This window comes from Pelophylax lessonae, assembly GCF_965119305.1.
Source record: "Pelophylax lessonae genome assembly, chromosome: 12".
Classification (NCBI taxonomy): Eukaryota; Metazoa; Chordata; class Amphibia; order Anura; family Ranidae; genus Pelophylax; species Pelophylax lessonae.
In genome coordinates, this window is record NC_138779.1 from 119408053 (window position 1) to 119420575 (window position 12523).

A 12523-nucleotide genomic window follows, 5' to 3' on the forward strand; every position below is an offset into this window, starting at 1 on the left:
TGACCTATGAGTTCGGGTTGAAGACAAGGACAGAGCGCAGGCTTCCCCCCCAGCATGGATGGTGTAAACTATGTCTGAGCAGAGGCCGGTTTATTGCCCCACTGGAGACTCTCCTCCCCCCGGCCAGCCCCAACCAAGCTGTCCCAGCTCCCCCCAATTGCCCCCTGCTGGCCAGGTCGGGAACCGGGATTCAGCCGGTGAGTAGAGAGTACCAGGAACAGAGCTTCAGCCCGGAATGAGGGCCAGGAGGGGGATAGGAAGAGGGGGAGCGGGGCTGAGTCGCTGCACCATGGGCATATGGTTTGTACTTGCCCCCTGGGCTGAAAGTTGCCAGTCTGCCCCTGCTCATGGCAGAGCTAAAAACTACAGAATGCTGAGTGTAAAAAAATGTAGCATAAATTACTAGGCCCCTAGGCTCTGAGGAAGAAGGACAATCCTTCAAAATGCATCAGGTAGCTGGGGCCCCTGTGCGGTCCCCCCAGGGTCTGGAGACTGTATATTCCAGGACTTTGAAGCCATGGAAGATTGTTTCTAGCAAACATCTCATGTTTGTGAGCATTTTTAATACTATATACCTTGAATAAATGTACATGGAATAATACACTAGGCTAGTGCACTCTCCTTTCTTTCCATTTTCTTGCATAAAATACCGCCTGAGGCTTCAAACTCTGGTGGGGAAAACCTGAAGTATTCCATCAGGCCAGGGCTGGCAGTCTGGAAACTCTGGAATCAGCCAAAAGACTAATGTGACAATATTAGTGAATAAGACTAGGGCGTCACGGTATGAACTCAACATTGGATGAGCACCCACCTGTAAACAAGGTAATAAAAGTTCACTTTAGGAAAATAAAAAATGGAATCAACATATGTACTATCCTTGTCACAGAGGAATGTGAGCCAGATGTTCAAGTCAGCCAGGGAAAAAAAATTCAACCTGGCACAATATTGTTCTTACCCTGAAGACCAGGCCTATGGACATAGCCAAGCCTTTCTTGTACAATGCAATTCTTTCATAAACTGCTCTGAGCTATAGAAAAAAGGAGAACATGGATGTATATTTTACATTTGGCAGATACTGAATGGAGCACCTTGTTAATGTAGATCACAATGGAATAAATACACATCTGAACTAATAATGGAAAAATAGTTGGTTTTAATAAAGATATGAAAGCACCTGGCAGATCGGAAAAAGGAAAGAAAAATACCATTGGAGCAATTTAGCTGAAAGTCAGCTCAGTGCTTTGTTAGGATGAACCTCAGATAATTGAGGGCTGCATAAAATGTTTAGATAAAATCTTAAAGGTGATCGTTACATATTTTAAAAGTACACTGAACACTGACCTTGTCATTGAAACCAGATGGACAAAAACCAACAAACTCATCCCCACACTCCCAAGCCAACACTTTTTTACTTTTTGTTATAAAAACTCCTTAGAACAGAATCAAAATTAAAGCGCATTTAAACCCGAAAACAAATATATTACACCTTACCAGTCCTTAGATGTGATAGCTGCATTAGTCTTCTTGTTTCATTTTTTTCTGTTTTCCTCCTCTGGACCGCCCCACGCATATATACTGCGGCAGGACATCCCTCCTGCGCAAAATCACGTACCTGTACGTGATTTCGTGCAATAGATCTGGGCGCGTGGCGGCGCCCCGCTCCCGCTATGATTGGACACAGCGGGAGCCAATCAGGGGGTCCAGCATACCCGATGTTCGCCGACACCTCGCGATCATGCGGGAGAGAGGCAGAACGGTGGTCTGCCTATGTAAACAAGGCAGTCTGCCGTTCTGTGAGAGGGGAGGATGGAGATCTTGTGTTTCTGCTAACCTCTGTCTTCCCCCAGTCAAAGCACCCCCCCCCCCCCAGTTAGAAAGCACCCCCAAGGAACACATTTAACCCTTTAATTGCCCTTGATGTTAACCCCTTACTTGTCAGTGTCTTTATTATAGTAACAGTGCATATTTTTAGAACTGATCACTGTATTAGTGTCACTGGTTAGTGTCCGATTTGTCTGCCGCAATGTTACAGTCCCGCTAAAAATCACCACTACTAGTAAAAAAGAAATAAATAAATAGAAAATTCCATAAAAATATCCCATAGTTTGTAGATGCTAAAACTTTTGCACAAACCAATCAATATATGCCTATTAGGATTTTTTTTTTTTGCTAAAAATATGTAGCAGAATACATATTGGCCTAAAATGATGAAAACATTTGATTTTTTTAATTTTTTTTATTGGAAATGTTGTATAGCAAAAAGTAAAAAATATATATTTTTTATTTTTTCAGAATTGTCGCTCTCTTTTTGTTTATAGCGCAAAAAAAAAAATTAAAATCGCAGAGGTGATCAAATACCACAAAACAAAAGCTCTATTTGTGGGGGGAAAAAAAGGAAATCTATTTTTTTGGGGTACAGCGTTGCACGACCTCACAATTGTCAGTTAAAGTAACGCAGTGCCGTATCGCTAAGAATGGCCTGGCCATTAAGGGGGTAAAACCCTTCCAGTCCAGAAGTGGTTAGGTTCATTGTAAGGGTTTAAATCAATTTTAGATTTAAAAACATACTAGCAGGAATATTTTTGTGGTAGAGGAGAGGATGTATGCCCAGGGGAGGACTGGGCCAGGGGGCAGGGGGGCAATTGCCCCCCCTGGCCACACTGATGCCCTGCAAAAAGGCTGCACTGCTTTTGCCACAGACATGTCTAAAGGATTCCTAGTGAAGAGAAGTAAAAAGTCCCCACTGCTGACCTACTGAGTGCGGGATGAAGACCAGGACAGAGGGCAGGCCTCTTCCCCAGCATGGATGGTGTAAACTGTGTCTGAGCAGAGGCTGGTTCCATGCCCCACTGGACACTCTCCTCCCCCAGGCAGCCCCAACCGAGCTGTCCCAGCTCCCCCCAACTGCCCTCTGCTGGTCAGGTCGGGAACCTGGATTCGGCCGGTGAGTAGAGAGTACCTGGAGCAGAACTTCAAACTGGAATTGGGGTCAGGAGGCCAGGAAGAGGAAGAGTGGGGGGGAGACTGAGTCGCTGCACCATGGGCCTCTGGTTTGTACTTTCCCCCTGGGCCGAAGGTTGCCAGTCAGCCCCTGTGTATGCCTCTTCGGCTAAAAGCACCTCATTGCCTTCCTGCTAACAATTTTTAACTGTACACTGCCAGGCGTGTGTAGTTACTCAACTAAGCACCTTGAGTTCTCATATTTTTATAGTAGGCCTTTGTATGAAGCCTTTTGATATAAGTTTTTTTTTAATGTCACACCAAGCTGACATTAGTACACACTGCCTCCTGGATTAAGACAACATGGAGCCTCAAAAATACATGACAAGCTGTTCTAAAAAGGACAAAATGTTAAATAAATCTGCTTTGTGGTTTGTTTGCCCTGGCTACTTCCCAGGCACTCTACGTATCGTCTATCAATTGTTTCAGTTATTGTCCTCGCAGAATTATGGAAATATATTTCTTATGAAAGGCCTCACATAGCCTTCTTTATAGCAGACGTGTGGTCTACAGAGTAAAACGTCTCAGTGACACCCAGACATATTGGCTTGTGTTTGTCTTACACTAAACATCATTTTCCTTATTCTACAAAAGAGCCAATGCTATTACCATACATTCATTGATATGCATGCTCTGCATATACTATTACTAATTGCAATTTTTCATTCACCATAGCACAGTTCCCTGGAATGCTCAGGATAATTTACAGCCATATCCAGGGCTGCCTTATGAATACATTTCTTCTTTGTACACATCAGCAGATTTACTTATATTGCAAAAGGAAATGCAGGCCGACCTTCTCTGTCCTAATTTTGCAATGCAGCAGCCTACCGGTTCTCTAAAGCCAGGAATTACAGAGTAACTGGACTTTTTTCCCGTTTTACCAAGCTTGATATTGTAAACTAGATTGGTGAGTTTATTAACTTGAATTTATTTAACACATTTGATAACGTTTTGGTATACGAATCAAGATATTACATTATGTAAAATACCCCATAGGTGTAAAAGAATAATGTGGTGGTATAGTTAAAGGGTAACTCCACTTTCATGGGGAAAAAAATAGCAAATAAAGAAAAATCAATATAGTGTATACAACTGCGACACAAATCATATTGTAATTGATTGTTATTAAAAATTATCTTTCCTTTCCAATCTGCAGCTGTGGTAATTTTCTGAAAATGCAATATGGCTACCTGGATCTGTTCTGTACACAGAATGTATACTGACCACACCCCAGAAACATCATTTCCTGCTTGTGTGATTGGCTCACCAATTTTCCCAGAAGTCTGTTTACAAGTCAGATTTCTGGCATCTCCTGCAATAAAAAATGTTATTTTTGGTGAGATGCTCCCAATAGGTGCACATCTAAAGTGATGCAGGCCCAGCAGATTTCATCATTGGAGCCCTGCAGCTGCCACAGCTGATAGATAATTAAGAAACCACTCCCATTAGACTCACTTAGCACAGGGGCACAGAGGAACAAACAATGATTTCTTCTGAATAACAAAAGGTAGGAATCTGCAACAAAGTTTGTTAAAATCCTTGTAATGTACATAGATCACCCAGAGGGAAATGTTATTTTCTCAAAAAAAGTGGAATGAAACTTTAAAGTGACATTCATGGCCATCATCTGTAATGTAGAAAAAATTGGGGAAAAGATCAGACTGTGCAGGCCCAAAAAAAGAGTAACCATTCAAAATTTGTTAAAACAATATATATTTATTTAACCACTTGCCGACTGCCGCCCGACTATATATGGCGGCGGTCAGCCCCTCCCAGGCAAAGTGACGTACCGGTACGTCACTAGCCTGGGAGCAAAATAGGGGGCGAGCGCGCGCCGCCGGAGTCGCGCTCCCGCCCCCGCTCGTTCCCTAAGCAGCCCGCGCGTGTGACCGGCGGACCCGATGTCCGCCGGTCACTCGCGATCGTCGGGTGGAGAGGGAGAAAGGCAGGTGGCTAATGTAAACACAGCCGCCTGTCATTCTCCCCTGTGTAAAAGCACAGATCATACGGTCCTGCTGTGTAGGACCGTTGATCTCTGCTGTTACACACACAGCCACATCCAATCACAGTTAGAAGCACGCCCCTAGAGACACACTTAACCCCTCCCTCTCCAATAAAGTTAACCCCTTCCCTCCCAGTGTCCTTTTTACAGTAAGTGCATATGTACAGCACTGATTACTGTAGAAATGTCACTGGTACCCCCAAAAGTGTCAAAAATGTCAAGGGTCCGATCTGTCCGCCGCAATGTCGCAGTCCCGCAAAAAAATCGAAGATCGCCGCCATTACTCGTTAAAAAAAAAACAATAAAAATGACAAAAATCTTTCCCTTAGTTAGTAAACGCAATAACTTTTGTGCAAACCAATCAAAATATGCTTTTTGCTATTTTTTTTTACCAAACATATGTAGCAGAAAACAAATTGGCCTAAAATGTTAAAAAATTTAGATTTTTACATTTTTTGGGGGGGAATTTCATATAATAAAATGTGAAAAATATTGTTATTTTTGCAAAATTGTCGCTATTTTTTTGTTTATAGCGCATGATCAAAAAATTGTACAGGTGATCAAATACCACCAAAAGAAAGCTCTGTTTGTGGGAGAAAAAGGACGTCAATTTCATTTGGGTACAGCGTCACACGACCCCGCAATTTTCCGTTAAATTCACGCAGTGCCGAATCGCAAAATAGGCCCTGGTCCGGAAGGGGGTAAAATCTTCCGGGGCTTAAGTGGTTAAATACTAAATACTAAAAAAACAACATTGATGTCAACATGAACATCTATGATAAAGAAGGTAGAATGCAAAAGCCACATTGAGCAGTTTCCTGCATAGGGTTGTGTAGCGAGAGAATGAGCACTGATATGTAGGTCCTCACGTACCAACACGTTTCGCCACTGCTTTATCAGGGCCTATAAAGACCATACAGTACTCATCTATGAAGGAAAACAGTGCCATTCATAATCATATTTGGATATACATGTCATTCCATTACATAATTTGTATATCAAAGTACAATCTATTACAGCCATATGTGGGCATGCGAGACCCACCTCAGTGATGAGCCACAAGGGAGCAGTCATGCTAATTTCTTGCCTAATTTGTGGAATTACATGAGAAACAGTAGTGGGAAAAAGCTTTTCACCCTTTTTAACACTGCCAGTTGCTCCTGGACAAAGCCAAAGAGGATGCATCTACTTGTTAATCCTTGTGTAAAATCTTCACCATACTCTCACTTCCAGTGCTCCTTGCCTCCCAACTCTCTACGGGTCCCCCCTCCCCTCAAAAGTTTGAGCACTGGACACTTTCTTTAGGTCCCAAAAGGAACAAAAAATTTAAATTTATAATTTTAGATTACTATCTGTATAAAATGTCAATGAGCCTAACCATAAGATGCAATGAGACCTTGACCATATCTTTTTTCATTTGAATCCTGTAAGTGTTTATGGATAAAAACTTGGCAAAAAAATATGATTAACCACTTGACCACTGGAGGGTATATACCATATGCTGGAATTTATGCAGCTATAGACTCTATACTGTAATAGTGGTGATCAGCGACCTATGGTGTGACTGGCAGACAATCTGGTGCTAACAGACACTTTTGGGATGAATTAGAGCGGAGACTGCGAGCCAGGCCTTCTTGTCCAACATCAGTTCCTGACCTCACAAATGCGTCTCTGGAAGAATGGCCAAACGTTCCCATAGACACACTGCTAAACCTTGTGGACAGCCTTCCCAGAAGAGTTGAAGCTCTTATAGCTGCAAAGGGTGGACCAGCTCAATATTAAACCCTATGGACTAAGACTGGGATGCCATTAAAGTTTACGTGCATGTAAAGTCCCAATACTTTTGATAATATTTTTTATTTTAAAAACATTTTGAAGAATCCTCATATATATATATATATATATATATATATATATATATATACACACAAACACACACCCAAATGTTTTGCCTTGCATTTCTATTTAAAACTGAATGGGTTGTTTTAGAAGGTGAGGGTTTGCATATACTTTAAGTAAATTAAACATTTTATAACAAGATTTGTGCTGTAGTATCTTTTTTAAAGTTAATAAACATGATTTAAACTTTAGATCTGTGCCAACAGTCATAATCCTTTTTCTAGTGAGGGCCATTGTGCTTACCAGTCAACTTAACTGTATGAAAAAATAGACTGAATAACTCATCAGTAGAGTATAAAATGGGAATAAAACAGAGCAGTGTGCAATGTAGTCTGGAGGTAAACTACAAAGAAGACACAGTTTTAACATAAAGAGCAGCTGAGAGAAGGGTATATTATTAGTGAGCAGAATGGAAGACTTGGAAAAGAGGTTTGACATACCAATATTAGCAGGGTGCATGGAATGTTAACATATGAGAATTCACATACAAGCCACAAAAAGAAAGAGCAAAACCTGACAGATGATTCCAGTAATCTTTCACAGTGGCTTATTTGGTCCATGGACAGACACTCTGGAAGAGCAAGTGATTTATTTGGATAGAAGAAAAAAAAATTCTATAACATCCCATCCCAACCAATAATATTAAAATGGATTGACTGGTCTTGTGGGCTGAAGCGATCGGTTCTCGGTGCCAACCGAACTTCCCAGGAAGGTTTTCTTTTTTACTAGAAGTGATCCAGAGAAAATGAACAGCATGTCCTTTTTACCTTTTACTTTGGCCGATAGGGTTCATCTGAGCAATCCAAGCTTGACCCAGAATAGAATTTGTGATTGAACATTTTTATCACCCCATTTGCACACCCCTTCTTCGTACATCAGTCAGGTGAGTGACAATCGTTCCAAAATATTACCATTGGAGTCTTACAAAGGCACATCTAATTTGGGGGCAACTGTTTTTTTAGTTTAATATATTTTCAATTGCATTTAAATTTACCTAAAATAGTTTACATTATTATATATATACAAACAAATTGGTGCAGCGCAAATCTATAACTAAACAAAATAAACTAAGCAAAATAAAGGAGCAGTCCATATAAAGTTCCAAGATCCAGGCGAGAGGATGTAAATATGTAATAGCAATTGTTTTATTTTAGTTTACATTATCACCTAGATCTTAGAATATCTGGTGTAACCCACATGGAAGAAAAATATATTTAAAATATATTTTTTTAAAAAAATCATTTCCCCCCAAATATATTGGAAATATATTTGAAATGCTACAATTTTGGCCATATTCAATATATTTCTAAACAATTTTCCCTAAATATATTGGAAATATATTTTTCTTCCATATGGGAAGGTATTAATACATTTAATTAGCATCAGCTATTCATTTGCACTGTTAAAATTCAAACTGACACTTCACTAATTATATATATATACATCAAGTTCAATTTAGCAAATGGCAATGGTGCAAAAGTTTGTATTATTTTCAGAAACTGTATTTTCCCCCAAAAAATAAGTAAATATATATATATATATATATATATATATATATATATATATATATATATATATATATATAGATATCTATATATCTATACATATATATTTTTTTTAATTTACTTATTTTTTGGGGAAAATACAGTTTCTGAAAATAATACAAACTTTTGTACCATTGCCATTTTATTTTCTCCTAAATTGAACTTGATTTTGGAAAAAAGAGCTGCTGTAGGTAAAATGGATAATGGCTCATTTTTCTATAAATTATGCTTGGCTGCGTATTGTATTTTTTATTGGCCCTTGTCACATTTTATGAAATGTAATGCAGCCCGCATCCGTAAAAGGAAAGATACTTGGCTACTCTACAGGCAAAAGGGGAATATAAACTGTAGTAAATTATATGATGAACATGTTGGTTTAAAAAAAAAAAATGTAAAGATTGATGTCAACTATCCGCAGTGTAGTGTAATCTCTTACAAACTTTTTATTTTATTATTATTTTAAGGAAACAGGTACAGTACGATCAAAGAGAGTACATTACTGGATGTATTAACATTTAGTTAGATACAACAAATAAAAAAGATTTTTATTTAAAGTGTATTTGGGAGATTATTTTGGAGGTTTCATTTGCAGACTATGTTGGTCCCTCAAAAAAGGAATTTACATATTAATATATATTCGATTATACATTATAGTAAGATCAAAGACGGAAGGTTTCTGTAATGTTTTTTTTTTTTTTCTGAAATATAAATGTAATAATACTTTTGCATTGCTAAATGTAGAATATGATAAGTGAATACAGTTTTAAACCTAATGATCATTTGAACTAAATTGTTGAACAAAACTCCTGTAAACATGGAAAAAGAAATGTCACTTTGATAGGTGTCAGTACATCTTAATGGCTGGCCCTGAGCACCCCTGCATTGATCCCTGTATACAAAGATCCCTGCATTGCCCATGCACTGATTTTTGGAAAAATGAAGCAGCTGTCAGCAACGTACTGAAAGGTCCGGTCACTGTCATGTAGTATATGGGATGAAAAGGCATGCCAATATCTTTGGGAAACACTAGAAGCATTTTGGTGGGCCTGTCAGTAAAATGGGAGGAACTGTATGTAGTTAACTTAATGGCTGCTCTTAGGCAAGAGTTACTTGATACTTTTATTTTACTAGGTTTTAGTTTAACTGATTTATTCACTTCAAATACATGTCGGAGCATATACTGTATACTGAATGTAATATGTTTTTAATTATTAAGCACGGAAAAACAATAAAAATATTTATCTTTAGACATACACAAATTAAAACATAAATATGTTTTTGTTTCATGGTCAAAGGGTATCATTTTTTTTAATGCAAAATTATAAATTTCTAAATATTAGCATTATCCTAAACAACTGTTTCAATACTTTTTTTATATTTTTTTTTAAGCCAGTATTCAATGTATTTTTATTATGGAACATGAAAACCTTCCAAAATAGGTTTTAGTTAAAGAGACCCTGGCACTAGACAATTTATTTAAAAAAAACAAAACTTTACATAATTTTATGTGAACATTTAAAGGGTATCATTTTTTATGCAAAATTATACATTTCTAAATATTAGCATTATCCTAAACAACTGTTTCAATACTTTTTTTATATATTTTTTTTAAGCCAGTATTCAATGTATTTTTATTATGGAACATAAAAAACCTTCAAAAATAGGTTTTAGTTAAAGAGACCCTGGCACTAGACCATTTATTTAAAAAAACAAACTTTACATAATTTTATGTGAACATTTAAAGGGTATAATTTTTTATGCAAACTTATTTTTATTATGGAACATGAAAACCTTCAAAAAAATTTTTATGTGAACATTCAAAGTATTTTTTTTTTTTTTTAATCAGAAAGCTGTTATTGGGAGTATCCAGAGTACAAATACTGTCATACAAGGCTTCAGGTACAAAATGTATAGATATTTGAAATGATAACATTTAGAATTGGTATTACAGTCAAAGGCAAAGATAAGATAATGTAGACCAAGTACAAGGTGTAGTGACTGCATAATGCATCCTACCGAGCTCTCCCTAAGACAGGCACCAATGGGCATTTATAGGGGTCTTCTCATTACTAGATGTAGTATACAAGGAGCCAAAGCTTGGAGTATATAGCCAACATTTAAAGTATTTTAGACATGTAATTGGCATGTAAAGGCCTCTTTTGTGTAGATGTCGAAAAGCCCAAGAATGCTGCTGGCTGCCACCATGGGTAATAGCCTCAGCAGACTCATAGCGGTCACTCAAGTGACATTCTATAGCATTCCCCTTCACTCCCTCCTCTGCAGCTACATAAAATATAATAAAGATAGGTAAAGGGACATGCAGAGCCCTGGGTCAGGTCTAAGAGTATTTTGACACTCCCAGAAGAGGAAATGGTTATGACATCCAAGGAGGGAACGGGCACTGCTAGAGAATTGACTTTCCCTCCAGCAGTCAAATTTTGTAGCAAGTTCAAAGCCATATTGCGAGTGAAGAAAACATAATCTTTAATAGAAAGAAAAAAAAAAAACACTGCAAGCAAGCATTTAAATTACTAGATTTTTCTGTGCTTTCACTTGCAGTTTTTAAGTTGGTGACAGGGTCTCTATACTCATTCTTCTTGTCTGACTGTTTGGAATGGTAACACGATCATTGTGAATATCAGATCTTCTCTGTTTTTACTACAGTATATCCGACACCTGCAGGAGCCTCATATATTCAAGAGATAATACGAGACTATGGAGTCGTTAGATCAGATTTACCTGGATTACCATTTTAGAAACATTTCCAGCAATAATACGAACCAAGGAGCTTTCTTAGACATATCTAACAATGATTTGATCGGAACATCAGTAATTGGCATCTTGCTGTCCTTAATTTGTGTTGCTGGTGTGGTTGGCAACTTTTACACTCTAGTGGTAATTTGTATCTCAATCACAACATTCACATCGATGTACATCCACATACTTAATTTGGCATTGGCTGATTTGTTATATCTTTCAACCATCCCATTTATTGTTCACAACAGCTTTGTAAAGGATTGGTACTTTGGAGAGGTTGGCTGTAGAGTTCTGTTGAGCCTGGACCTTCTGACCATGCATGCCAGCATTTTCATCTTGACAGTAATGAGCACTGAGAGATATATTGCAGTGAGTAAACCTTTTAACACTGTTCGAGGGTCTAGGAGATACCGCAAAACCCTGGCCTTTGCAATCTGGGTGTTGTCCTTCCTTCTGACATTACCCATGATGCTAATGATACATCAAGAAGAAAGGATTCTAGACAATGGTACAGTCCGGAAATTATGTACCCCCACATGGAGCGATGAACAATATAAGATATATCTTACAGTGCTGTTCACTACGAGCATCCTTGCTCCTGGGGTAATTATTGGCTATTTATATACCAAACTGGCAAGAGCTTATTGGATATCTCAAACCAAAAGCCTCATAAATAAAGAGCTGCCAAGATCTCCAAAGCAAAAAGTGATACTGATGATCTTCATTATTGTGCTTGCTTTCTGGGCTTGCTTTCTCCCATTCTGGATATGGCTGCTAGTTCCTCTCTACAGCAACGAGGAGCTGAGGTTGTCTGTTCAAACTGAGATCTATGTGACTAATCTGGTGACTTGTCTAACTTATGGCAACAGCTGCATCAACCCCTTCCTGTACACTTTACTAAGCAGAAATTACAAGGAATATCTTCGCAATAGGCAAAGGGGAGGACTCGGATCCCTTAGCCTTAAGGGGGGAACAGGCTACCTGGACAATCCTGCCAAAAGATCCTTGTCAGGAGGAAGCAACCAGGGTACAGAGACTGTTACATTAAGCAATACAAAGCTGGCAGGAACAACACAGCATTCAGTTTGAACAGGAGGTAAGGTTTTTCATTATTGTTTTTCTAATGTATGTAATGTAATCCGTTTTTACAACAATTACATACCAAGTACCCCTAAGTATGTATCTTTATCTCTACCCCATGTAAATGTCTCAATTCTTTCCAAGTAATCTTTTCAGCTTTTAAAATAAATAAATATAACTATTCCACTTTGCTTTGTATAAGATTTTATGTTTGTTAAACTTTTAATCTAGTAAAACT

The 12523-nt window shown here is 38.2% G+C and overlaps 1 protein-coding gene across 1 annotated transcript; it reads left to right on the plus strand.

Annotated features, from left to right (window-relative positions):
• Positions 1-11163: 11163 nt before the first annotated feature.
• LOC309568125 (urotensin-2 receptor-like) lies at positions 11164-12294 on the plus strand (the record flags this gene model as incomplete). The annotated part of the gene is made up of 1 exon (XM_082273728.1): positions 11164-12294. One exon carries the CDS (start codon positions 11164-11166, stop codon positions 12292-12294), a length of 1131 nt encoding a protein of 376 aa, XP_082129854.1.
• Positions 12295-12523: the final 229 nt, after the last annotated feature.